We start from the raw sequence: 27,849 nt of genomic DNA on the forward strand, positions 1-27,849 counted from the left end.
ACATCGCTGCATGAATTAGCAAGCAGCTGTTTCTAATTTGAGTTTAGAACGGTACACAGAGGAACTTGTTTCTCTGTTCACTCCTTTCATTTATAATGAATTTTAATCACCGCTACAGGTGAGAAAAATGTAGAAACAAGCTTGTATCTTGTGGAAGAAACAAAGGAGAGACAGATGCTAACAGATTTCCAGTCTGTGATAAAAGGGATGTTTTGGTACACTTTACATGTAATTAGAGCGCAGCTGTTTCCAGTCCCAGGTCCACGAACACGGCCGAATGTGGGCTCTGCCGCTCTCCAAAGGGAGTAAAGAAAAACAGTGATTCAACCCCGAAAGCATTTTGCTTTCTCTCGAGTCGAGCAGTGAGCCCTTGTGCTGGCCCTTGGTGGTGCTGTTTCATGGAAGCTCTCAGAGGTGACTTCACATGGTGCTCTGTCCCCACCCCCGGGGCGGCGGGAGCAGGGCAGGGCGAAGTTGGGGTGCGCTGGTGGTGAAGGCCTCCCCGGCCCCTTGGCTGGCTATAAGTGCCCGTCTCCGGGGAGTGTCTCGTTGGGGCAGACTCGGCGGGGGGGTAGGTGGGCTCCTCTTCCCTGGCAGAGCTTGATCGTGTCTTTCCCCACTAGTTAGTTTGATCACAGTTAACTCTCGGGTGAGTTGACAAAGGCTAGATTTTGTTGCCTTTTTTTTTTTTTTCCTGGTCTGTTTAAATCCTGCAATAAAACTCAAACTCAATTGCATTTTCAATGTCAGTGCTGAGCGGAGTTAATTTGTCTAAGGGATGGAGCAGCCGGGCAGGCTGTGTGTTCCGTGAAGTCAGAGGCTCCAAGGGGAAAGGTGGAGGCCTCCTTCCTGTCCTGTGTATCCAGTGGTCCTTTGGGATGGCAGCCCCCATGGGTGCCGGGCAGTCAGACCTCAACCCCCACCCCGAAGCTGTGAGCCTGGAGGCCAGGTCCATGCCCTAGCAAGACTGCTGCTGCCTTAGTCTCGCCATCTGTATGAGGGAGTTGGGCTGGCTGCTCGGCAAACCTCCTTTCTCTCCTATGTCCTGGGATTGTAAGTGGCAGAGCCCTGTGGGCCTTCATGCAGGTCAAGTGTCCTTTCTTTTGAAAACCATCTTCTATAGGTTAATTGCTGGCCCTTCACATAGATGCTCCTGGTTGTTAATCAGGAAGATGGGACCACCGTGTCTTGTGTTCGTTCAAACCAACAGGGCTGTTGCCCACCTCTTTCCCCCTCTCAATGGCCTGAGACCTTATATGGAGCTGGGGGGCCAGTAGCCGGTGACTATTTTTATTTTATACATTACAGAGAATTCCTCATATAGAACACGGTGCAGGTTTTCATTTAGGTTGTCTGTAGAGCAACCTGGTCACTGGGACCATTATTATTCCCATTTTACAGATGGAGAAACGGAGGCTTTGTCTGCATCTGTCAAACCGAGGGTGGTCGATGAACTCGGTGGAGCTGAGTGTAAGGACACTTTGCAATGGGGAAGGGAGCCCTGCGAGTGTGGGCGCACAGGAGAGTGAGCCTTCCTGGTCTACCCGGGGAGCTGCGGCCGGGCTCCGTCATGGAGATGTAAGACCTCTGTGACTAGCTCTCCTTCTCCTTTAAGAAAAGCCAGAAGGGAATGTGGATTTTTTTTTTTTTTTTAAGCTTCAGGAGTTCCCGATTTCTAAATGTTGACATCTTTACAAAATAACTGATAACTGGGTGGCCCCCAGACCGTCTGGGGGGAGGACAGCCATGGTGATCTGTGTCCCACTGCTCGGGTCATCATTTCTTTCAGTCCAGCTGGCTGAGAGCCCTTGGGCTGGGAGTCCAGCCCCAGCTTTTCTAACTACCATCTGCTTTCCGACATCGGGATGTGACCTAACCTCTCTGTTCTGGTTCCTCATCTGTGGGGCGACCACGCAGCTTAGCGTGTAAACCCAGCTACTGGGAGTGCGAGAGAAGGACACAAAGTGGGTGGGATGCTGGGCTCTGCCCGGTACCTGGATGTGTGTGTGCCACGCTGCCTGCTTGTAATGTGGGAAAAAACACCACCACTGCAACCTCACCGAGCTGCTCAGGGCCGAGTGGGATCATGGGCGTGAAGGTACTATGCACAAGTTTAAATGCATTTACAATTGATAAAGTTAGAGAGCCATCCCCTCATTTTCTTTAGCCAACGTTCATTGAATGCTTAGCAGCATATACACATTACCCATTTTGTGATCCCCATCCAATGGATGAGGAAAAGGGGCTCAGAGAGGTGCAGTAACTTGTCCATAGTCACACAGCCAATCAGCGGCAGCTCAGTCTAAGCAGGCCTGTCCTCTTCCCCACAGCTCTGCTGTCTCCCTGTGCTGACGTCCCCCCGGAACTGAGTCTCTCTACAATTACACTGATGGTTCGGGCTCCCAGAAGCTTTACTAAGGGCTTTGATGGCTACTGTTCTCTGTGACGTGGTATTTTAGCACAGACCTGGGCTGGCTGGAAAAAAGGCATGCCTGGTCATGGCTTTCAGTCTGGGGCCCCTCAGAGGCTATGTGCTAAGTGCCCCTTTGAAGTTGGGCAGGGAATAGTGTCCCACTCTTCACCCTCGAGGACCTACTGGAGAAGCAGCCCCAAGGGCAGAAATACCTTTCTCCTTTCCTCAGTGTTAGGCCGCTGACCTCTTCAGGCCTGTCCCTACCCCCATGCTGCCCACCAGCCCCCCAGTGCCCCAACCCACTTAGTTTTTATCCCCAAACTGAAAGAAGGATCCCCCCTTCCCCTCGCTGTGGTCTCACTGGGGCTGCTGAGATCCTATCCACAAAGGCACTCTGAGCTCCCTGGAGGAGGGGAGGGTGAAGATAGCTGCTATTATCTTTGCTAATAGCACAGTTCTAATTTAAGATTTCAGGTGGAGTCACGTCAGCTTCTGGTAGCCTCTGTGGGCCTCCTTGCCCTGCCTCTAAAGAAAGACCCTCCAGCTTCTCCGTCCCCTTCCTTTCCAGGGTTGGGCCTCTAGGGAAACCAAATACCAGCAGGCAGGACTGACTATTGCCGTGACGAAAGGGGATTTTTGTTTTTTTCTCTTTCAAAGCACGTCAGGGTGGCAAAGCATTGGTTTAGACTTCAATTTTAGATGGTGACTGATGGACAGGCTGGGCAGAGAAGAGCATAGCAACCTCAGAATGCCGAGCGTTTTCTGTACGCCTCAGAGGACCAAGCATATGGAGCAGGCTTGACAAATACGTGCTCCGTGAAAAAAATACCTAAAGTAGCAGCAAACCGGGAATGCCTACCTCATTCCTGTACCCAGGGCAGACATCACTAATGGATCACAGACTCTTAGAGCTGCAAAGCCTCTCTGGGACCGATTCATCCGACTCCTTCTCATGAGAGTTTCGGAAGTGAAAACACAAAGAGGGGATGTGCTTGCCTGTGCTTATACAGTGCGAGAATCTGAACCCGGTCCAACATGATCTCACTCTCTATGGTCCATGGCTCCGTGCTCTGGGCTCACAGCCCCACCCTCTGTGCTCAAAATTCTACCCTCTGACTGTGGCTTTGCCTTCTGGGCTGGAGGTTCCACCCTCTGAGTCATCCGTTTTTTGTTTTTTTTTTGGTTTGTTTGTTTTGTTTTGTTTTTTGGGTTTTTTTTTTGCTTCTAATGAAAGGTAGCACATGTTTGCAGCTGAGTAGTTTTATTTTGTTTTGTTTTGTTTTGTTTTACTTTATTTTATAGATCTATTTATTTATTTGGGGGAGAGAGAGAGTGCAAGCACATGTGTGGGGGGTGGGGAGGGGCCGAGGGAGAGGGAGAGAGAATCTGAAGGACTCCAGGCTGAGCGTGGAGCCTGGCGTAGGGCTCAATCTCATGACCCTCAGATCATGACCTGACCTGAAATCAAGACTTAGATGCTTAACCAACTGGGCCACCTGGGCCCGCCCCCCAGCTGAGTAGTTTATTAGCCTGTTTCCTGCTGTAGAATTTTGGAAGCCTGGCAGCCCTCTTTCTTTCACCTCTGTCCTTTTTGGTACAAGCTGGCTATGTTTCTGTGATATCAAGTTCTCAATAACCTGGTGGGTCTCCTGTGTAGGTCATGGACATCTACTCGAGCAGCCAAGTGGCTCCTCCTTAGATATATTCTAGATAATCCAATCTTTACTTTTGGCTTCTACTGAGATGGTTGCAGAGAAATCTCCCCAAATTTCCTAGAGGCTCTCTGGTTTGATCTAGGGGATCTGTAGGCCACACACACATTAATCTTTTCAAAGAGCCTTTCATGGGACTGAATATTCCAAGCTTTTGATTTTTCTGAGATGTTAGCACAGGGTACAGTCATACCCTCAACCTGCTCTCCAGAGTGCGCTTTCCTGTTGGAGACTCTCTTAATTATAATGTCTTTTGCTATCTGGGTAGGCTGAGGATTTCCAGAATGATCGATTCCTGGCTTCCTTTTTGTTTGACAGCTCGTTGATCTAGCTCTTTCTTCTCGAGAGGAAACCAGGCCATACCTTCGACATTTTGCTTGGAAATCTCCTCAGCTAAATATCCATTTTTATCCATTACAAGTTTTGCTTTCCACATAATTGTGGGACACAATTCCTCTGAGCTTTCTGCTGCTCTATAATAAGGATCTCTTTCCTCTGGTTTCCAGGATCATGTTCCTCATTTTATTCTAAGCCCTCACCATCAGGGCCCTTAGCGTCTAAGTTTCTCTCACAGTCTGGTCATGATGATTCAGGTATTTTCTAAGATGATTTAGGTTTTCCTTTGTATGCCTTACTTCCTTCTGCATCTCCACTAACAGTCATTAACATCCCTATTTCTAGGAATGATCTTTTTTTGCGGGGGGGGGGGTGTAGAGGAGCAGAGGTTGAGGGAGAGAGAGAATCCCAAGCAGGCTCCATGCCCAGGGCAGAGCCCGAGGCGGGGCTCGATCTCACAACACTGAGATCATGACCTGAGCCAAAATCAAGAGTCATATGCTTAACCAACGGAGCCACCCAGGTGGGCCCTGTACGAATAATCCTTCTAAGGCAATGTAGGCTCTTCGTCCCATACTCCTGAAAATTCTAGCAGCTGCTCACTGCCCGATTCCAAAGCTGCTTCCTTACTTTTAGGGATTGGTTATAGCCACCCCTCTCTCCTGGAACCAAAATCTGTATCAGTTTCCAATTGCTGCTGTAACAAATGACCACGAACTTTGTAGCTTGAAACAATGAAAATCAATTTCTTACAGTTCTGTAGGCCAGGAGACTAACGCGGATCTCATGGGGTTAAAATTGTGGCATTGGTGGGACTGCATTCCTTTCTGGAGGCTGTAGGGGAGGGTCTGTTTCCATGCCTTTCTAGTTTTTAGAAGCTGCCCACATTACTTGGCTTGTGACATCGTATCATCCCGACATCCTCTTTTGCCTCTTTCTTCCACATTTGAAAGACTTTTGTGATCACATTTGGCCTATCTGGATAATCCGGGATCATCTCTGTATCTGAAGGTCAGCTCGGTTAGCAACCTTAATTCCACCTGTAAACTTAATTCCCCTTTGCCATGTAATGTGACATATTCATGAGTTTTGGGGATTAGGACACGGACATTCTTGGGAGGGGGTAGTCATGACTCTGCTTCCCACAACCTCCCAGTTCAGTTCTGCCCTGCTGGCCTGCTTCATCGGCCATCCAGCGAGGAAAGAGGCCAGCGACATTCATTAGTGTTTGGCCTCAGAGCCAGCCTGGCCTGCTAATCCACTTCAGGACGGGACTTTGCCTTTTTGGCAGGTGGGACTGTAGAGTGTGGGACCTCTTCCTGGCTCTCCTTGAGCCACAGGTCCTGGCACTGTGCTGGTACCTGGGGAGGGGGGGAGCTCAAGAGCGAGGGAGCAGCTTCTGCAGTGGGTTGGGCCTGAACCAGCATTCAGGGCAGGAGAAGCAGCACAGCCTGGTGGTTAGTGAGTGAAAGGGGGTTGGTGGCGGGGGGACGGGGGGATGCAGAAACTCTACCACATGTGCCCAAGAGGCTGCTTTTTCTCTTGGAGCCTCAGTCTGCAGTTATAAAGAAGGGGAATTAAAGGTGTCTGGGTGGGTGGCTCTGTCAGTTAAGTGTCTGCCTTTGGCCCTTTGGCCCAGGTCATGGTCTTGGGGTCCTGAGATTGGGCCCTGCATCAGGCTCCCCACTTATGTTCTTTCTCTCTCTCTCTCCCTCAAATAAATAAATAAATAAATAAAATCTTCAAAAAAAGAAAAGAAGGGGATGATAATGGTCTCTACCTCCCAGTGTGTGTAAGAATCAGATGAGAACATGCTAGCCAGAATTCAGCTTACAGAAGACGTCCCATAAACAGTGAAGGGTTGCGGAGTTCATGCGTTTTGTCCTGCATCTGTCTGCTCCCGGTTCTGTGGACTCAGTTTCCCCATCTATGGAATGAGATGAGTGACGGTCTGTTCCTCTTGCTTCCCTCCCTTTCCCCTTGCACTGGTATTGATTCTACATGTGTGGATGTCATTGAGTTGTGGAGTATTCTGGGGTGGGTGGCCACCTTTGGCCCCTGGTCGGACTGCAAGGAACAGAGCAGGCACGCTTTCCGCACCCCCTGCCCCCTGCTGTCTGTGGCCTCTGCTCCCCTCAGGCCTAGTCTGAGACTAGATTCTGTCTCTGGGGGCTGAGCCCCTGGTAGACACTGAGATGCTCTGGGTGCTCTGGCCTCCTGGCCCCTGTGTCCTGCTGGGCCTTTTTGTCCTGGGATCCAGGCCCCCCACTCGCCCGGGGTTTGCTGGGAGGGGAGCCTCGGGTCCCCCAGGGAAGGGGATGTCCCCGTGAGCTGGAAGCAGCCCCAGCAGAGGGCCTCCAAGCTTGCCAGGTGCCCCCTTGTTCCCTCTGTGGCACCAGGCTTCCAGGGGATGTAGAGACACAGAAGGGAAGGTTTGAAGTTTCCTGAAAAGAGATCAGGAACATGGTCAGATGCGTCCCCTACCCCCATCCCTCCAGCTGAACTTGTATCATTTCAGTCTGGAAAGACACCTGTTTAGGCTCTGGCTGCCCCATGGGGAGTACAGTCTGTGGAGTGTCCTGACGCAGATTCATTCTTCTGAGTCCTCTTATCTGTACTTGAACAACAGGGTTTTTCGAGACCCTGCCTCAAGGCCTCCCTTTTCAAAGAGGATGGGCAGCTCCTTTCTTGGAGGAGGAAACCTGCTGGCTAAAGACCTCTTCTTTAGCATTGGGAGTCAGGAGATGCCTTTGTCCTATTTGTTCAGTGTCCCTGGAACATTCCACGTGTACAGACCCGTGCTCACGGCAGATATCACCAATTGATTTCAGCACTCATGTCTTCTGAGCCCAGATCTGGCTTTATAATCCTTCTGAATACAGTACTCTGGGCAGTCACTCCCAATTTATCATCCCTGGAAGTCCCCTTCTCTCTCTGGACCTGCTGTATCATACAGGATTGGTTTACATGCTGCCTGAGTCTGTGTTCCCATTTCTCTGAGCTGGGGAAGGGTCACTGAGATTCTCGTTCCTGTTGCTCCTGATGGAGGCACAGGGAAGGCTGTACTTGGAAGACTATAGAGCTTGGTCCCATGGGGAACTTGTCTCCTTGGCGATTTTCATTTTTCCAATGAAATGGGGCAGTGGTGAGGAGACCTCGTGGGGCCTCATGGAGACTTGCCAGGCCTTTCTGTGGCTCTCAGGGAGACAGTCTGGATGCTCGGAATCTTGCACAAAATGACCTTTATATTCACCCTGAAGGACCTTGAGGAGACCAAAATTCCAACTTCCCCTGTTACAACAGAGGCAGCCGAGGCTCAGAATTTCCTGATGGACTCTGTCCTGCTCTCCTCCCTCCGCCCCCAGCACGTTCTCCCCCAGGCACTTTGCTTGCTGTTCCTCAGCCTTCTTTCATGGTCTGGAAGATCTGGTCAGTTTCATTCACTTGGATGGCACTGCCTAGCCGGGGAAGGTCCTAGAAACCTGGAGCCACTGGCTATCCGTGCTTTTCCCTTTCCCGTTCGCTGCAGGGCACCTCCCAGGGCTCTTTTCAGAGCCATTTATCCCTCTCGCACAGCTCTGGTAACGAGGGCTCGCTCCCCCCTCAGCCTGTGTCCACACTGCAGGAAGGTCCCGCCTTCTGCTCATTCCAGTGGCCTGGGGCCACCCGCCTGCCGTCCTGCCTCTGTCCAGGCATTTCCTCGGCAACCCCGTGACTGGAGGAGCCAGGCAGCTGAGGATCTCGGGCATTCCGGGTGACGGCCCCTCTGCTCTGCGCAGGGAGGGTGCATGGGAGACGGTGTGGGCAGCCGCGGGTCAGCCTGCTCAGTGCCCCCAGCGACCCCACGCGAGCTTGCCGTCTGCCTTGAACCTTCTGCCACGGGTGCATCCTCAAGCCCGGTTAATGTTCTTTTTGCCCCTTAATTGAATTCTTATAGAAATTTCTCCCCTCTTTTATGGTTGTTTTGGTTCTCTTCCTGCAGCAGACAGCAAAAGCCTCCCATTTCCTACCAGGCCTTTTTGCAGGATTAGTCATTTTTAAATGACTTTAATCTCCGTTTTCAAAGTGATTTCTGTACTCATTTTGCCATATTACTTAGTACTCATTCTAGGGGGAGGGGAAGCCGAGGGCCTGCCTTAGTCACTGCATTTGGCTCTAGATCTTCTCGGGGGATGCATCTCCCATCCCCCAAAGGAAAGAAGCAGTGGGACACAGAACCAGGCTGACTGGGGTTGAATCCTGGCTCTGTTGCCCGCCAGCTGTGTGGCACCTGGCAAGTTAGTCAACCTCTCTGTGCCTCGCTTTTCTCAGCCGTAAATGGGGATAGTAACAGTACCCATCTCATTGGGCTGTTGAGAGAACTGAATGTGTTAACACACGCGAGGCTCTTAGAAGAGAGCCGGGCAACAGTAAACGTTATTAAGTATTTAATTGGAAGAAACAAGGTAGCTGATTGAACGCAACTTATCTCAGACCTGCCTTCTCTGTGAGTTCTGAAACATTTGAGTCGCAGGGGCTCCTGAGATCGCTTGTACCCCCTTTCTGCACCGCTTCCCTTTCTGCACCCCTGCCAGAGAGAGTGTGCGGTCCCGGCCGCGTGTGCGGTGTGCGTGCCCTTGTAAGAGGAGCCTTCCCAGTAAGGCAAGGAGTCCCCCTCCTCTACCGACATCCCCGCACCTACATCCTGGGAGCTGTGGCCCCGGCGCGTCTCTCCAGCCTGCTCCTGTAGCACTAAGCTGAGCGCCCCCAAAGCAAAGTGTACTTGGGAGGGGTGGGCCGGCAGCAGCCAAAGTCAAATGGATTTAGAACCAAAGTCTTTAAACAGTCCAGCCTGAATTTGGGACTTTCTGTGTCAACACCCTTGTTTCCTACTCCCCCCGCCGCCCCCTCCTCCCCCTGCCGCCCCAATTGGGCCTTTTCAGTGTAAGGGGCCTTATGGTCATTTCTCTTCCGATGATTATAATCTCAGCAGTGGCTCTGTTTGTGGCTCCCAGAAACTCGTGAAGCTTGTTTGCGGAAAAATAAAGCCAACCGGGCGGCACAGCCATGGGCCTTGGGGACTGGGGGGCCGGGCAGGTTGATTTCTCCTTCTCCAAGTCTGGCGGGACCAGGGTGAGCAGAAGCCCGAGACGTTGGGAGATGTGGCGTCCAGGGCCATGGGACCGAGGGCAGGTTCTGTGCCTCCCTGAGCCTCAGCTTCTTCCTCTCAAAAGCCGGGTGTCACCAGTGGTCATGACGATGGGAGGACGCTAACTGGGGTAAGCGCAGCATTCCCCGTGCTGGCCCGGAGCGTGCCCGGTAAATGTGGCCACTCATGTCATCAGCACTGGTGGTACTGGTTAGTGCTGATTGTGATTATTGGCCAAATAGTGCATTTGTGGAAGGGCTTTCTTGAAGTATGATTTGTATGTCCATGAACATGTTTCAGTTAAAGAGCTGCTGCGGGGCCAGCTTACCACAGCCTAGTCTGGGGCATTGTGGTGACCTCACAAGCCTGCCCTGTGCTCATTTGCAGTTTCCTCCTCCCTACTCCAGCCTCGGGCACCGATGGTTTGCTTTCTGGCTCTGCTGATGTACCTTTTCTGGTCATTTCATGTAAGGGGAGTAATAGTGCCTATTTGCATTCATTTTTCTCATCGGCTTCTCACCTGATTCCCTTTCCTCGCATGTGGAAACTGAGTCAGACTGAGTTGGAGAGCTGAAGAGGAATATGTCTGGGCTGACGAAGAAGCCGGTCGGGGGGCAGGGGGAGGGGTGCTCTCTCATCCCCAGGGGCTGCAGGGCTTCGGAGCAAACGAGCGCTGGCAGAAAGACGTGTCCAGCTGAGGTCTTCGGGGCAAGGCTTGTTCCTGGTCTCACCCTTGAACTGACCTGGGTTCAAGTCTGTGTGCCCCGCTCCTGAGCGCTGTGATGCCCGGCTCCTCTCTGGTCTCTGGGGGCCTCTCCCCGAGTGCCGATCATGAGCTGGTTGGGGTCGTGCTTTCAGGGAGGGCTCAGACGAGGGGCAGCCTCTGACTGCATTGGAGGCTGGATGTGGCGATCCCCTCGCCTTTCTCCCCCATGCAAGGGTGGTCCTAGGAAACGGACCCATGGAGGCTATCCAGACCCATGTCCTGGTGCGCTCATTTCCTGGGGAAGGTCGCTGTGTCCGTGGCTCCGGCTCCTCATTCGTACGGCAGGAGGGGTCCTGCATCGGTGGTGGTGAGAAGAGCACCAGGCACCCAGGAAGGGCTCCGTGGCAGCTTGAGTGAGTCTGAGCTAAGGCATCAAGATAATAAAAAGCCATTTGAGCCTGGCCAGGGGGCGAGGGCCAGCAGCTGCCCCGGCTCCAACCATCTCCTCCCTTGGGTCCCTTTGTCTGTGCCCCGTGGAGCCCAGCTGGCAAGAGCTGGGAATTACCAGTCAGGGGCCAGGGCATCTCCCAACGCATCCAATCCAAGGAGCTGGAAGCGGCTGCATCCTTCCCTCCCCGTCCGAAGGGCCCTGTAATGGGAGGCCCCCCAGGGGAGCAGACGCCCTCACCCTGGGAGGACGTTCTGGGAGGTGCCCTGTGCCAGGCTGGGCGGCTGGGCTTCAGAGGTGCAGAGGCTGCGGGGAGGTAGAGGACGTGGGGCCGGGAGCTTTGGAGAGAGCCTCGTCTTCCCAGGCAGAGCTCCGCTGGAGCTGCCGGCTGGGGTCAGGCCAATACTCGCACCTTCAGGGGCACGGTCAGGGGCAAGGCCAGGGGCCGGGTGTGTGTGTGAGGGGTGGGACATTGGGGTTGGTGGGTAGGGGCCAGGAAAAGGCTCAGAGCCAGACCCCTCAAGACCCTGCCTGGGACAGCAGAGGCAACTGTGAGAGCCTCGGGGTATGGGACCCTTGGGGCCAGGGCCATGCCTGTGGCTGCGGTGAGTGCGACCAGGTGTGAGCGTACGTGCCTGCAGGTGAGTGTGAGTGTGTGTGAGCCCTGGTGGGGACTGAGCGTGTGAACAGATGTGAATGTGTGTCTTGGCTGCCTCTGGCCCAGACTTTCTGGGTTACGTCCGTGAGGCTTTTTCTGGAGACTAAGCTGTGCTGGTGAGGGCAGTGGTTTATTTCCTCGGGGTTACAAGACCAAGGTCAGTGCAGCCGAATCTGAGCTTTTGTTGGTCTCTCCCCTGCCTGAGGCAGCCTGCGGTCCATTTCATTCATTATTAAGTTTTAAATCCACCTGACGGGAAACTTGAGCTGTGGAACTCATTCCCTCTCCGGTTGGCTCGGTCCAACCCCCACCCACCCCTACCGAGGTGTGGGGGCGGGGAACCTTACCAGCTCTGCTCACTGTGTTCTGTGTGCCTTTGTTTTTCCAGAAACAGCCAGGCCCGGGTTTGTTTAGTTTTCCTCTGAGGCTGGATGGGCTGGCGAAGGCTGGGGAGGGTGGCCATGTGGTCATCTGGGCAAGGACAGCCTCCCCTGCCTGCCAAGGTGGGCTTAAGGGCTCATGGAGGACTGAGCTCTGGGGCCATCTGGGTCCCAGGCTCATCCCCTAGTTGCTCCGCATCAGGCCATCTCCCAGGGTCCTGAGCAGACTGGGGGCAAATCCGGGGGTGAAGAGGGAACAGAGCAAGCACCCCTTCTAAAGATGGTTTGGCTGGGAACCCTGCAGATCTATCTCAGGCGCCCTTTGATTACTCCTGTTTGTGCTGCTGGGTCTGATGCCACGTGCCCAGGACCTCGGCCTCCTAGGTGTGTCTGCTCCCTGTAGCAGCAGACCCAGCTCCGTCCCCAAATGTGGTGCGGCAGAATTCATGAAGGTGCATTTTCTTTTTTCTCTTTTCCTTTCTTCTTCTCTTCTCCTTCCTTCCTTCCTTCCTTTTTGGGGTGCATTTTCTTTCCTTGCATGGTTTTGCCCACACCCCTAAGGATAAGTGGAACTTCCCACCAGGACTAGGGGCTGGAAGGGGAGTCAATCCCCAGGTCTCCTTCAGGTGAAGGCCTGCCTGCCTCCTTTTGGCCTCTGGCACTGCCGGTCTGTGCGGTCATTTCTGGTGACTTTTTCCAGGCTATATCCCGACCCTGTCAGGAAAGTGCTTGAGACCTCACACTTCCTGTGGGGGGTACGGAGTCCAGTGAGGCCAAGGCAGGTGTCACTGAGGACATAGATGTGTCTCTGTGTCTCCTTCACATTCTGCCACCCCTCTGCACACCGAGGGCCTCCATGTCCATTCACTTCCGCCTGCCCCCTCCACCAGCCCCCCCCCGCCCCCAGGGCTCCCTTCCCCCTCTGCTTGCCCCCCGCCCCCCCTGCAGCCGTCGGCCAGCTGCACGGCCTCAGCCCGCGAGCTGTTGAGAAGCCGGCACTGTCCTTGTTTCTGGGCAGCCCGGGGAATTGCCTCTCATCTCCTCTCTGCCTCCCCCTCCTGCAGATGGTGACGACGACCCACAACTCTCCTGGGTGGCCTCGTCTCCCTCCAGCAAGGATGTTGCGTCACCCACGCAGCTGATCGGGGATGGGTGTGACCTCGGCCTGGGCGAGGAGGAAGGGGGCACGGGCCTGCCGTACCCTTGCCAGTTCTGCGACAAGTCCTTCATCCGCCTGAGCTACCTGAAGAGGCACGAGCAGATCCACAGCGACAAGCTGCCGTTCAAGTGCACCTACTGCAGCCGGCTCTTCAAGCACAAGAGGAGCCGCGACCGGCACATCAAGCTGCACACGGGCGACAAGAAGTACCACTGCCACGAGTGCGAGGCGGCCTTCTCCCGCAGCGACCACCTCAAGATCCACCTGAAGACGCACAGCTCCAGCAAGCCCTTCAAGTGCAGCGTGTGCAAGCGTGGCTTCTCGTCCACCAGCTCGCTGCAGAGCCACATGCAGGCGCACAAGAAGAACAAGGAGCACCTGGCCAAGTCGGAGAAGGAGGCCAAGAAGGACGACTTCATGTGCGACTACTGCGAGGACACCTTCAGCCAGACCGAGGAGCTGGAGAAGCACGTGCTCACCCGCCACCCCCAGCTCTCCGAGAAGGCCGACCTGCAGTGCATCCACTGCCCTGAGGTCTTCGTGGATGAGAACGCGCTGCTCGCCCACATCCACCAGGCCCACGCCAACCAGAAACACAAGTGCCCCATGTGCCCCGAGCAGTTCTCCTCGGTGGAGGGCGTGTATTGCCACCTGGACAGCCACCGGCAGCCCGACTCCAGCAACCACAGCGTCAGCCCCGACCCCGTGCTGGGCAGCGTGGCATCCATGAGCAGCGCCACGCCGGACTCCAGCGCGTCCGTGGAGCGCGGCTCTACCCCGGACTCCACCCTGAAGCCGCTGCGGGGCCAGAAGAAGATGCGGGACGAGGGCCAGGGCTGGTCCAAGGTGGTCTACAGCTGCCCCTACTGCTCCAAGCGGGACTTCAACAGCCTGGCCGTGCTGGAGATCCACCTGAAGACCATCCACGCTGACAAGCCGCAGCAGAGCCACACGTGCCAGATCTGCCTGGACTCCATGCCCACCCTGTACAACCTGAACGAGCACGTGCGCAAGCTGCACAAGAACCACGCCTACCCGGTGATGCAGTTCGGCAACATCTCCGCCTTCCACTGCAACTACTGCCCGGAGATGTTTGCCGACATCAACAGCCTGCAGGAGCACATCCGCGTGTCCCACTGCGGCCCCAACGCCAACCCGCCCGACGGCAACAACGCCTTCTTCTGCAACCAGTGCTCCATGGGCTTCCTGACCGAGTCCTCCCTCACTGAGCACATCCAGCAGGCGCACTGCGGCGTGGGCGGCGCCAAGCTGGAGTCCCCCGTCGTGCAGCCCACGCAGTCCTTCATGGAGGTCTACTCCTGCCCCTACTGCACCAACTCGCCCATCTTCGGCTCCATCCTGAAGCTCACCAAGCACATCAAGGAGAACCACAAGAACATTCCGCTCGCCCACAGCAAGAAGTCCAAGGCGGAGCAGAGCCCAGTCTCGTCCGACGTGGAGGTGTCCTCCCCCAAGCGGCAGCGGCTCTCGGCCAGCGCCAACTCCATTTCCAACGGCGAGTATCCCTGCAACCAGTGCGACCTCAAGTTCTCCAACTTTGAGAGCTTCCAGACCCACCTGAAGCTGCACCTGGAGCTGTTGCTGCGGAAGCAGGCGTGCCCCCAGTGCAAGGAGGACTTCGACTCCCAGGAGTCCCTCCTGCAGCATCTGACGGTGCATTACATGACCACGTCGACCCACTACGTGTGCGAGAGCTGCGACAAGCAGTTCTCCTCGGTGGACGACCTGCAGAAGCACCTGCTGGACATGCACACCTTTGTGCTCTACCACTGCACCCTGTGCCAGGAGGTCTTCGACTCCAAGGTGTCCATCCAGGTGCACCTGGCCGTGAAGCACAGCAATGAGAAGAAGATGTACCGCTGCACGGCCTGCAACTGGGACTTCCGTAAGGAGGCCGACCTGCAGGTGCATGTCAAGCACAGCCACCTGGGCAACCCAGCCAAGGCGCACAAGTGCATCTTCTGCGGGGAGACCTTCAGCACTGAGGTGGAGCTGCAGTGCCACATCACCACGCACAGCAAGAAGTACAACTGCAGGTTCTGCAGCAAGGCCTTCCACGCCATCATCCTGCTGGAGAAGCACCTGCGGGAGAAGCACTGCGTGTTCGACGCCGCCCCTGAGAACGGCACGGCCAACGGGGTGCCCCCCACCGCCGCCAAGAAGGCGGAGCCCGCTGACCTGCAGGGCATGCTGCTGAAGAACCCCGAGGCGCCCAACAGCCACGAGGCCAGCGAGGATGACGTGGACGCCTCGGAGCCCATGTACGGCTGCGACATCTGCGGGGCGGCCTACACCATGGAGGTGCTGCTGCAGAACCACCGGCTGCGGGACCACAACATCCGGCCGGGGGAGGACGACGGCTCGCGCAAGAAGGCGGAGTTCATCAAGGGCAGCCACAAGTGCAACGTGTGCTCGCGGACTTTCTTCTCGGAGAACGGGCTCCGGGAGCACCTGCAGACGCACCGGGGCCCCGCCAAGCACTACATGTGCCCCATCTGCGGCGAGCGCTTCCCCTCCCTGCTGACGCTCACCGAGCACAAGGTGACCCACAGCAAGAGCCTGGACACCGGCACCTGCCGGATCTGCAAGATGCCCCTGCAGAGCGAGGAGGAGTTCATCGAGCACTGCCAGATGCACCCGGACCTGCGCAACTCGCTCACGGGCTTCCGCTGCGTCGTGTGCATGCAGACGGTCACCTCCACGCTCGAGCTCAAGATCCACGGCACCTTCCACATGCAGAAGCTGGCGGGCAGCTCGGCCGCGTCCTCCCCCAACGGCCAGGGGCTGCAGAAGCTCTACAAGTGCGCCTTGTGCCTCAAGGAGTTTCGCAGCAAGCAGGACCTGGTGAAGCTTGACGTGAACGGGCTCCCCTACGGCCTCTGTGCCGGCTGCATGGCCCGAAGCACCAACGGACAGGTGGGCGGCCTGGCCCCGCCCGAGCCCGCCGACCGGCCCTGCGCCGGCCTCCGCTGTCCCGAGTGCAGCGTCAAGTTCGAGAGTGCCGAGGACCTGGAGAGCCACGTGCAGGTGGACCACCGTGACCTCACACCGGAGACCAGTGGGCCCCGGAAAGGCGCCCAGACGTCGCCAGTGCCCCGGGTAAGAGCCTGCCCCTGCTCCTCGGGGTTCCGCCGAGCTCTGTATCTCCTCATGCTGTTGCCTCTAGGAGCCCAGAGAGGCCGCACTCTCGGGCGGCGGTCAAGGGCATCCGCTCTGTCCTGGACTCCGAGTCGATCCCCAGGGTTGTCTGTTCCCTTCCTGCTGTGTGACACTGTCATACGTCATCTGTCTCTCTGGGCCTCATTTGTCAATTGCTCGTCTGCAAAAGGGGGAATGACGGTCGTCCGGACTTTGTAGGATTGCCTTTAGGATCCCGTGGTGTGAGATAAGTACAGGGCCGAATGCCGTGGCTGACACCCGGTTATAAATGATGTCGTCTTTCTTACAGATCTGGGGTGGACTTGTTCGCTTCTTTGCTGTCTCCTTGGGCGAGTCCCTTTGCTCTCTGGGCTTCAGATTCGGGACTCTTTTGATGATCTGTGGAGATCATCTCCACGTAAAGGGCTCAGGGCCCACACAGTTTGGGCCGACCATGTTAGCTGCAAACGCCAGCTGATCCTTTCTCGTCCATGGTGCACAGCGTAGTTAGTGCAGGTGCTGGTGCGTGGGAGACCCTAGGAATGGTCCCAGTGACTGCTCTCCTTTGTGACCGATGGATCCTTTCATTCATCAGATTTGTCCCAAGCATCTATTGTTTGGGGGTGACTGGCAGTCGACTAAATCAGGAACGGACCCCACTTTGGGGGCTCCCAGACAAGGCGGGGGGGGGACCGCAGGCCCACAGCTAGTAGGTTTTAGGGAGGAAGGTCAAGTTCAGGCTACTAGAGTGGGCCGCGGGGTCAGTGGCCAAGGGGCACTTGGTGGTGGGCCTGGAGCCTGTGTGGCTCTTGGGTGTCAGACAGTACGGGCCCGGGGATTCCCGCTGAGTCTGTTGTCTGTTTCCAGACCGAGGAGGTGCCAAGTGGATCTCGGGAGTATCTTTCCCTTGAGGGCCACTGCTGGCGCCGCGGGCAGGAAGGCAGAATTTGGAGGAAGGCCACCCGCGGCAGGTACCTGCTGGAAGACGGGGAGGTAGCGCTGGGTGTTGGGCTCCGGAATCGGATGTGGGATCAGAGCTGGAGTCTGTGACTCTGGGACCTTGAGGGTGAGAATGAGAGAGAAGGAGGGCTGGAGAGAGTGGGAGGAGAGTGTATGGACAATGTCTCTGGGCAGGGGTCCCACAAGACACCCACCGCAGGTCACCACCTCTCAGCTCTGCTTAGCCTCTGTGGCGGGCCAGCTGGTCAGTGTGGGTGGACTGGGGGAGTCTGTGGGCCCTGAAGTCCAGTGGGCGGGGTTACAATGAAACTCTCCCTCTTCCAGGACCCAGCAGGGTTTTGATCTCTCCGGGCCTCTGTCCTCACCTATAAAGCCAGAGGGTAAGGGTGATAATGGTAGTCACATGTAGCGACAGGGTCTGTCTTGGGGGTTGACATCACCGGGGAGGCACAGGGGGGCCCTTCTGGGTTTTTAGCAAGCATCTGATTGATGGATGACTGTGACTGGCGGGTGCCGGTGCCTCGTCCGGGGCTGAGTGTTGAGACTGTGCGACCACAGTGTCTGGTCCTGAGTTTGAATGGAGACAAGGAGTGCGGGGCACACAGGAAACATCACTTGCTGTCTCTCCCGCTTATGGTCACGGCTGACGCTTACCGAGGGACAAGGACGTGCCAAGCACTTTCTGTCTACACTATGACACTCCCTTTTTGGGTGAAGAAACGGAGGCACAGAACATTTGGCCATTATTAGCCCCCAGCTTTCAAGAGGCAGAGAAGGGATGTGAACCCAGGGAGTGTGGGGCCACAGCTGAGTGAGTTCTTGACCCACGTTCTGCCTGGCTCTGGAACCCATCCTGGTGGCAGGCTGGGGTGGGGTTGGCTTGGTCACTCCCTTCTCCTTCAGATTGTGGGATAGTGTGGCAGGGCTGGGGCCCCGTATGCCCTCCTCCCAGGTGCACCCCAGCCCTGCCTTCCCCCGCCGCTCCCACATGGTGCGGGGGCTCCTGCTAGCCACGGGGCTGCTCCTAAGCCTGCCCCTCTCCAGGCGCTGCCCTTGGTTCTGCATCAAGGACCACTTCATGAAGCCTCCACTGTGTGGGCAAAGGCTCGTATACCATTTCCATGGCAACAACCTGGGAACTTTGCCGTGACCTCTGTTTTGGCAAGGATGGTACCCAGGCCCAGAAAGGGGGAACCATCTACCCAGGGATACACAGATCAGGGATTCAAACCTGAGGGGCCTTGTTTTCTGGGAGCCCAACAGGCCTTCCTCTCCCTGTCCCAGGCCCTGCGAGAGAGGAGGTGAGCAGACAATCACATCTAGAGGCCTGGGCAGATGGGCTGTTGGCGGAAAGGAGCTAGACAAAGCGTGGATCCTCCCCCAGTGGAGGCCCAGCCTCTGAGGCCTTGCCCCCTGCCTGGGCACGCCTGGGGGCAGGGGCCCAGCTGTCTGTTCACCCGCCCCTCGCTCCCCTAGGACTCACGCGTGTAAGAGCAGACTCTGGGGGCCGAGCAAGGGCTTGGGGGCTGGCAGGCTGGGACCCTCTGGAGGGTATCCATAGCAACCAGCTCTCGGAGGACTGGGTTCCTGTGGGGCTGTGGGGCCGAGGCTGCTGTCGGCTGGAGCGGGAAGCGTGGCGGTTCCCGCCCTGCCCCCCACCTCTGCCCCCACTCTGTTAATGGGCAGTAACAACATCAGCCCAACTCTAGGCCAGTGTGGGGAGACCCCAGCCCTCCATCGACTCCCCAGGCCTCACAGTGCCAGATGTGGCGGACTGGGTGCTCTCATACAGGTCAGAGGGCTTGGCCAGGCCGCACGGGCTCCCTGTCCCCTAGCCCAGGGCCATCCGTGGTGTTCTGGGATGCCAGAGCTGAGAAGAGCTGCTCAGACACGGTTCTGGAGGCAGCTGGCCCGGGATCGTCCCCTTGCTTAGCTGGGCGGGGCTCTGGCCCAGTGGTTTGGCCTCTCTGAACTCCACTTTCTCCAACCTTAAAGTGGGGCTTGCCGAGGGATTGTGAGTCTTCAGAATGAACAGAGCCTGCACACAGTAGGTGCTCAGTAGATGTGAGCTGTCATCAAACCATGGAAATTCAGCGGCTGGGAGCTGTCATTCCTGTCGCTCCCTCTCTTCTTGTCTCTACTGGTCTCAAGCATGTTCTCCCTCTGCCCTGGACTCCTCTCTGAGGTTGCTGGGGGCCAGGCAGGTGAAGGCACCCTGGGGGCTCAGCTTTGGTTCTCCTGGGCTGCGCTCTGGGGAAGGAGCTTGAGACAGAGGAGGGGCTTTGAATGCCAAATTCTCGCTCTCTATAATTATGTCTCTGGTCTGTCCTGAAGCTCCAGTGGCGGAGGGGGTCTCTGGGGATAGAGAAGGGGCAGATAGACCAAGAGGAGGCATTGGGGTGAGGGCGGGGTCTGGCCAGTGTTGCAACAGGAGGGAGAGAGAGTGAGAGGGTCCTCACCTGCTTGTCCCTGAACTCCCGTTCCACCACCAGGGAGGCCCAGATGGCCCTGGCCAGGTGTCTGCGGCTCTGGGCCTTGGGCACCCCTGACTTTTCGGGCAAGGCCGGCAGGGCTATCCGTGTAGGTCTCTGGAAATAATACACGTGCTTAGTGAGTTTTGGTGCTGGTGACCCTGTGTGTGTGGCTGAGCATAGATGCCTGTGTGTGCAAGTGCTTACCTAGACCCTTGGGAGTCTGCACGTGGTTCCCGAGGGGTGTGTCTGGGAGGGGTCTGCGCGTGTGCTTGTGCATCCCTGGGCACACCTGTGCATGATGGATGTTGCTCTCAGGGTTCCAGTGAGGAAGCTGAAGGCATCTGTGTCTCAGGATGAGTTTGTATACATCAACATGTGTGAGCTTGTGGTCGTGAGGACACCCCCAGTGCTCTGCGGGTGTTGTACCTGCGTGTCTTTGTTACAGGGAGCAGGCTGCTGTGTGTGGGAGGGGGCGGGGGGTCTTGTGTGTTGACAGAGAGTTGGGGCAAGGGAATGTACATACGTGCGCTTGTGTGTACGTGTGTGTCCTTGTGGGCACGTCCATACCACGTACATGCAGGCTGTGCGTGCGTGTGTGTGTGTGCGCGTGCACTCATGTGTGTGTGTGACCACAGGCTCTTGTGGTCAGGTCAGCAATGTCCCCTCCCTCAGGAATCCCCTGGACCCTTTCTCCACGCTGGGGAGAACTTCTCATCCTGCCTGGCCCCTGGTGATTTTTTTTTTTTTTTTTACCAAGCACAGCAGCCCACGTCGTTCACCTGCTCGTAGGAGGAACAGCTCAAATCCCCTTGGTCATGGACCGTCCCCCGCACTGGTCTGGACTAGCCATGCTCTGTACGATCTCCACACACTTCTACCCAAGTAGAACCAAGGAAGGGGATCATGGCCTGCTCTGGGCTTCCTTGGTGTGGAGATGCCTGGGGTGTGTCGTTCTTCCTCACCCCTCCCTCCCTTCCTTCCTCCCTCCCTCCCTCCCTTCCTTCCTTCCTCCCTCCCTCCCTCCCTCCCTCCCTTCCTTCTTTCCTTCCTTCATAAGGGGGTGGGGCACATATATGGGAAGGAATGAATGATTTTGACAGTGGAGAGACCCAAGATCATTGCCCTCCATGAGCACGGATGTGGAGTTGAACTGAGCTGGGAGCTTCGGGCCTGTGTCCCCGAGAAGACCTCAGTCCCCTCTGTCTCCTCTGTCTCCTGTGCGGCCACAATCCCCAGCCCTGTCCTGCCCCCCCCCCCCACGCCCCCCAGCCTCATGCTGTTCTTCCCGGGGCATTTCCAGGCTAAATGCCTGCTTCTCGGCCACTCTTCTGCAACACTGGGGGAAGGGCCCCAATCTTATCAGAGCGGGTGCTGGAGCCCGAGTGGGTATGCTGCCTCTGAAACCGAAGCTCCTGACACCAGCTAAGACTGTCATTTCTTCACTCATGTGTTCGACCAGCATTTGCTCAGCACCAACAACAATTGTAATAACGTTAAGTCATCATGAGACACTCGCCCTCGTCCTATGCCCTGTGCCTGGTGCTGAGGATCCAGCGTATAGAAGTCAGCTTTGGTTCTGTTCGTTCCTTCTGTCCTAGTAGAGTGCTCTGCAACATAGTATTTGCAACTTTGCTCCTTTGTTCAACAAATGTTTCCCCAGCACAAGTCTCTGCTGGCTGTGGGACCTCACAGGTGGACGAAACACAGCCTGGGCTTCTGGGCACTTGAGGTGTAGTGGCGGGGGGGTGCAAACAAGTCAATTAGCCACGACAGATCCGTGTGCTGAGGGACTGGATGCTTTAAGCAGAAGCTCGGGGCCCCAGGGAGCCCCTGGGTGGGAAGAGGAGGCTTCTCTAGTAGAGGTAGCATTTGAACGGAGTCCTCGAGGATGGAAAGGGTATACTCCGAGTGGAAGATCCTGCGTGGGCAATGACCTGGACGTGGGACCCTAGAGGGGACCTGCAGATATGGTTGGAGCCACCCTGGGACCTGAGACAACTGAGCCCCCTGGTGGTTTGCCCTGGCTGCATCATGGAGGGTTGGGCCTGAGTGTTCAGCCAAGAACTCCGAAGTCCTTCTCCCTCTTCCAGGGGTGGAGGGAGGCCCCGTGGTCCCAGAGCTGAGGTGGTCTTCAAAAAGATTGGATATTTTGGATCCCAGTACCACCCCGTCCCCTTCATAAAGACTCACAGCCACTCACCTTCCCCTACACAGGCAATACTGCCCCTGTCCACAAGGGTCTGCTTTCGCCATCACTCAGCCAGGCGTAGCTGTTGAGAATGAGCTCCGCTCTTTGGAATGGGACTTCAAGAAGGTCTGAAGCTTCCGATGATCTCCATTTTCCTGCTCCCACCCCCTCGAGGCAGCTGGTCTCAGCTTCCTGTGTGTGGAAGTGAGCTGTGGGATCGCCCGTGGTCTTGTGTGCCTAGGGCAGATGAGGAATCCCTCAGTTGCTTTTAAGTACCAGGATTGGGAGGAACAGTATCCCCTGCTCAGCCACATGGTCCTTAGGGCGGGTAAAGAGAGACAGTAGTTGGATGGGTGGAAAGATAGATGTATGGTTGGATAGGAGGATGGGTGGGTGGATCGTTAGAGTGAGGATAGGTGGATGGATGTAGGGGAAGACAGGCAGGTGAAGGGTAGATGGAGGGCGAATGGATGAATTGGTGGATGGGTAGGTGTGTATGTAGACAGATGATAAGATAGGTGGATGGATTGATGGGTAGACAGATGAGTGTGTGTGTGTGTGTGTGTGTGTGTGTGTAGTTGGATAGGTGGGTAGATAGTGGGTAGGTAGATGGATGGATGGATGGATAGCTGGGAGTTGCATAGATGGGTTTGAGCATGCTCCAAATGGGGCAGCCTCCCTTGACTTCCTTTCCATGGTCATACTGTGTGCTCTCACCTTGGGATGGTGAGTCCCATCATGGCCATCTCCTCAGACCTAACAGAGGAGCAGCTCCCTTAGAATGTAGCTCAGTCCCCTTCCCCAGGCTGGAGAGCTGGACTCAGAGGCAGGTGGGAAGAGAATGACTTGGAGACACCTGGGAGGGGACCACAAGCCATTCTGAAAATTCTTGAGCTAGGACCTCCAGGTACTTTTTGCTTTATGCTCTTTTCTACTTCCTAACTATCTAATTCCTTTCTTTTTGGCTTCCAAACAGAAAAAGACATACCAGTGCATCAAGTGCCAGATGACCTTTGAGAACGAGAGAGAGATCCAAATCCATGTTGCCAACCACATGATTGGTAAGAGAGCGTTTCTGCCCACCTGTGCTGGGACCACTCGTCGGGGTTTGAAATCTGTGGTTCCAATCATCATTTCACTGCTTTTAGGGCAAAAGATGGAGTCACAGCTGCTGTTTCGGAGACATTTCGAATGGGGGTAAAATGTGAGAGAGCTGGAGCATTTTCTCCATCCAGCCTTCCTGTCGCAGCTTCACTCACATTACAATCAAACTTTTGACAATCTCTTCCATTTCCCAGCATAAATTTCCCTCCATTTCTGAAACGAAGTGCTTTCCAGTTGTCAAGCACTCAGGGGCAATTATGCCTCAATTCCGTATGTCATGACATTGAATCGATTTAACAGCTCGCGTTTCCCCGCTAAACGTGATGAATTCCTCAGGCACGTTGTCAAAACAGAGTGCTTACAAAGTTATTTCAGTACTTTTCCTATTCCTCTTCAAGTGGTTTTTGGACTTTGGGAAATTCAGCCTTTCCAGAAGAGGGGGGTCTTTCAAAGCGCCATCGTGTTCCCTCTTGGCCTGAGGTTCGGAGGGGAGGCGTGAGCTCTTCCGTGCCTTCCGTGGACGGGTGCGGTCTCCCCGGCCACTGGAGATGCCCTCCGTGCAAGAGGGGGCCCTGCCGAGCTTCCGGTGAGCGTGCGGGCTTGGCCGGGGGAGGTGGAGGACTTGGCAGTGAGGGCTTTGGGAGTTTCTGGAATCCTGGGTCTCTGGGGGAAGTGTGGTTGCTTCTCCAGGACCCCTGCAGTCTGTGCAGGGAGGTTTCAGGTGTGGGTTGAGCATCCTGACCCTTAGCTTCCTCTAGTATATCTCCATTTCAGTCTGAAAAAGAGCCATGCTGACAGAGTACTGTTCTGGAAAACCCTTAACCACGTACATTTGAAGAGATCCGTTCACCGTGCAGCTTGGTGAATTCTCACGAACCGAGCACACCCATGTAACCAACAGCCCAGAGAGGAAGCAGAGCATGTCCGCATCCCAGAAGCCCCTCCTGGCCCCTCCAGACCCTCCCATCCCCCTGCACAACGACATGTCGCCACCGTCCCTATGTCGAACAGCATAGGGCTTTTTGGGCCCGTTTGGCACTTGGTCTAAATGAGATTGTACGGTCTCTGCTCATTGGTGTCCAGCGGGTTTCACTCATTCAGGTTCGTGCCCATAGTTTGGACATTGCCCCTTCTCCCGGGTGTGTGCTCTTCCATCCTGTGATACTTCACCATTCGTCTTATCTGTCCGACTCCTGATGGGCTTCTCCGTCATTTCCGTATTGGAGTTGTTTCAGATCGTGCACTGCTCTGGGCATTCTCGTGTGTGGGTTTTGGCGAACAGGTGCACGCGGTTTGAATGGGAAGATCGGCGGGGCTGGAACTGGTGGGTCACAGGACACTAGTAGGTTCACCTTCAGTAGATACGGATGGACAGATTTCCGAGGCACTTGTGTGAAACCACACAATGTTGCATCCCACCGGCAATGCAGGAGAATTGCCCCACATCTGTGCCCCCATCCACATTCTCTGCAAAAGGAGCGATTACTAAGGCCCTTATTCAGTGAAATCGTGCTTAAGGTGAGGATGGTGCTCTCCCCTCCCAGGGCAGCCTTGGCACATTCAGCGGGTCTGGGTGTCCAGTGTCCCACTGACTCAGAGAGGCTCCCCTCGAGGTGCGGACCCCAACTGAGTGCGGGGTGGGGCTCGGCTGGTGGGGAGGGAACCCGGGGAGCTGAGGAGGGGCAGGGAAGACCCCAGGAGTTCAGCTTGACAGGGAGATTGGTGGCTTTTTAATTTCTTCTGTTTGAAAGCCCCCTGCTGAAGTAGAAGAAGGAAACTATCCTGTCAGTCACCGGCTGCTGAGAGTGCTTTCATGGGAGTGTCAAGGAGGTAAAGATGAAGATATCTAAAAATGTTTGCTTTTGGAGCAGGTGTTAATGCGTGTGCATGTTTGTAAGCACGAAGAGTGAGAGCCTGGCTAATTGGACCACAGTGATTTCAAAGGTGCTTCCCCCACCCACCCCCCCTTTCACCTTTCCTTCTGCACGGAGCCTGGAAGCCGTGTGTCCTCAGGTGGAAGGGTTGCTCCTACCTAGAGAGGTGGGCTGGGCGACGGGATGGGAAAGGGGGCTGGAGGGACATCCGGGGCTTGGGGCGAGCGGAGTGCCGGACCCCCGAGGGAGGCAGTCCTGGCTGGGGGCTGGACAGGGCCCCTTACCTGAGCCTGCTCAGCAGTGCTGTGAGCTGGCCTGGTTCCTGGGGAGCAGACAGTAAGGAGCTGCTGGTCTCAGAGCCCGAGCTTCTGAATAAGATGTTTACATGATTGCAGAAAGTGTCACCATGCCGTATCCCTGAGCGGTGCCCACCCTGTGAGGCCTGGGCTGGGAACCCATGTGAGCCGTGAAATCTCTTGCCCTAACCTGCGCTCCCCACCTGCTGGCCCTGCCCTGGCCTCATTGAGGCAATTCATCAAAGAACAGTGAGCACCTCTTGTATGCAGAGTGCTGGGGTGGTCTCAGCTAATCAAGGGAGAAAGGGACCCGGTCCCTGCCCTCAGAGACCTCACAGCACCCCATAGGAGACAACCATGGCACACACATCATGCCAGGAATGGAGGTGTCCCTGGGTGAGGGCGCTGAGCCCTGCCACATGCCAGGTACCCATGCAGGTGCCCTCCTGTGTCTCATCGGGGAGTTTCAGTGATGCTTCCAAGTTCTTCCAGAGACAAAGTAGTAGAAGCAGGGTCTGGGTAAGGCTGGACTCTCTCCATTGCGTGTGGCTCCCCGCCAGGGTCAGTGGTGAGAAGGACGCTGTACCGCCTGCAGGGGAAGCTGATGGCCTCTGGCATCCAGGTATGCGCACTGCTGCGAGGTTGGTGCTCCTGGAACGAGACTGCTGGATCCAAGGAGGTCCACCAGAAAGGCCTGGGTGTTGAAGGCAGAAGACTTTCCTCTGTGGCAGGCCCAACACTGGCAGAGAGGGCAGCTTTGACAAGGAAGGTGGGTCACCAGGGAACAACGGCCTCGGAGGGCTCAGCAGAAGGAGGTCCTCGAAGGATACGCTGGTAGCCAGAGGACGCAGGGAGCAGGGTCTGTGGGAGGACTCTGGGGTGAGCCAGGCTCAGAGGCAGGAGCAGAGGAGGGAGTTTGGGGGCTGGAGGAGTCTGACCTTATTGGGATGGAGGCCTCTCATGTGGGAGCATTGTGGGCAGTGAGGGTGGGGAGGTAGCTTGTGGCCAGGCCACAGAGAGCCTTGAATGCCAGGTTAAGGGGTTTGGGTTTAGACTCGACCCTGCGGGCTGGGGTCCAAATCTGGAGGTCCCTTGGCTGGTATTTTATTAGGCTTCACTTGATAAACCAGAAGATAAAGCAGCCAGGGCCCTGAGTTCCCCTACGGCGCAGGTGACAGGAGCACGGCAGCAGCAGCTGGGACCGTGTGTTCCTGGGCACCACAGTCCCCACCCATCCCTACTGTATTCTGGGGGCTGCTTTGCTCATTTATGCCCCTTGTCTGGTCCCTGTGGGCCCCTGAATGTGCAACCTTGGACTTAGGCACTAGGGAGCCATTGAAGGTTTGGGAGCAGAGTACAGCCTGGATGTAGCTGAGTGCTTGAGGGAGATGCATCTGGAAGCAGTTTTGAGGCAGAAGAGGACGAAAGGGAACAGAGGCCTGCCTGGCCTGGTCCAGAGGTGAGGGGATGAGGCCAGGAGAGAAGAGAGGAGGGAGGAGGGAGGAGAGAGGAGAGAGGGGAGAGGAGAGAGAACTGGTACCTGGTTTGTGTGGTGTGCCTACTTGGCCCTGGTGGCTTGGGGAGGGTGGGGAGGGGGGCGATGGTGGGGGCAGGAAGGGAATAGTAATGGGCCCAAGAGCCCCAGCTGGGGCTGACTCTGAAGTCCCAGTAAGACTGTTGGGGCCCAGTGTCCCTATGGACAGCTTCCCCTGCTAAAGAGCCCGAGCCCAGAGTGGATGCCTGCGGCTTGTGGGGGCAAAAGCCGGCCTTAGCAGCACCGGGGGACTTGGCGAGTAGAAGCGGCACCGTTCAGCTTGACGGCCTTCTCATAAACGTGGGGCACAGGGGGTTCTGAGGCAGGCCTTCCCAGGGACCCAGACTGCTGGAGACCTCCCCTGGGGGATGCTAAACCGGCCCTTTTATAGCGGGGGGCCTCTTCGTGGCTTTCCAGCCTCCAGACCCTGGGAGTTAGGGTGACTCAGGGACGCGTCTCCTTGGGAACATTTTCCCAGCACCCTGTCCTGACTGCTGCTGGCCAGGGAGTGATTTGGAGCCCATAGAAAGGCAAGGGTTTTTTGGAAACCTTTTTAACGGCAGGGTCGCCTTTGAAATCCCCCCTCCCCACAGGGAACAAGGCTGCCTTCTCTGGGCTACCCCCAGCTTTTGAAATGGTTTTAGACACCCCCTCCCCCAGCAGGCACATCAAAAACGTGGAGTGGGCCCCGTTCTGTGCCCTGCCCGGCTGCTCTTGCCCACATCTGGAAGGATGGCCCCCTCCTCGCCCCCAAAAATGGCTCTGCCTGAGGCCTGCCTTGGGCTTCCTGTGGCCTGGCCCAGAGGCAGGGCCCCCTTCCAGCGGCTGGAGCAGGGGGCGTGTCTTCGCCTGCGTGTTGAACACGTGGGCACAGAGCATGCCCAGCCCCCCTAGGGCACCCGAGGTCTCAGACCCCAAAGAAGCAGATCAGCCCTTTTCTCAACTGCTCGTGGACGTTTCTCCTCTAGGTTCCTGCCAGGCGGGGCTGGATAAGGGATCTGAGAACTTGTCCTTGAAATAACGAACTTGCTCTGACCCAGGTCGGCCCTAAGGGAGTGACTCAGCCTCTGGGCCCTGGCGTCTTTACCCAGGGCTTCACGGGCCCCTGGGGGGAGCACCGAGGAGGGTCAGGGCTGGGAAGGGACAGTCCTCAGGGAACCTCGACAGGAACGTTCACCCTCTATGTCCTTGGAAAGTGGCTGAGGACTCTCTGGCAGGCAGCCAGCCAGGCTAGAGTCAGCCTCGGCCCAGTGGGGCATTAGGGATTCTGGGGATGTTGTTTTCCTGGTCACGTCGGCCCCATTCCCTGGGTGCCTCTGA

The 27,849-nt window shown here is 56.3% G+C and overlaps 1 protein-coding gene across 1 annotated transcript in view; it reads left to right on the forward strand.

The window, feature by feature from the left end:
* Positions 1 to 27,849, forward strand: part of ZNF423 (zinc finger protein 423) — a 328,748-nt gene that overhangs the window by 170,827 nt on the left and 130,072 nt on the right. Inside the window, exons 4-5 of the mRNA XM_047712029.1 lie at positions 12,846 to 16,060; positions 22,698 to 22,782. Of these exons, the coding sequence (XP_047567985.1) occupies positions 12,846 to 16,060; positions 22,698 to 22,782 (3,300 nt within the window). The remainder of the gene's footprint in view (positions 1 to 12,845; positions 16,061 to 22,697; positions 22,783 to 27,849) is intronic.

This window comes from Lutra lutra, chromosome 17 (genome assembly GCF_902655055.1).
Source record: "Lutra lutra chromosome 17, mLutLut1.2, whole genome shotgun sequence".
NCBI lineage: Eukaryota > Metazoa > Chordata > Mammalia > Carnivora > Mustelidae > Lutra > Lutra lutra.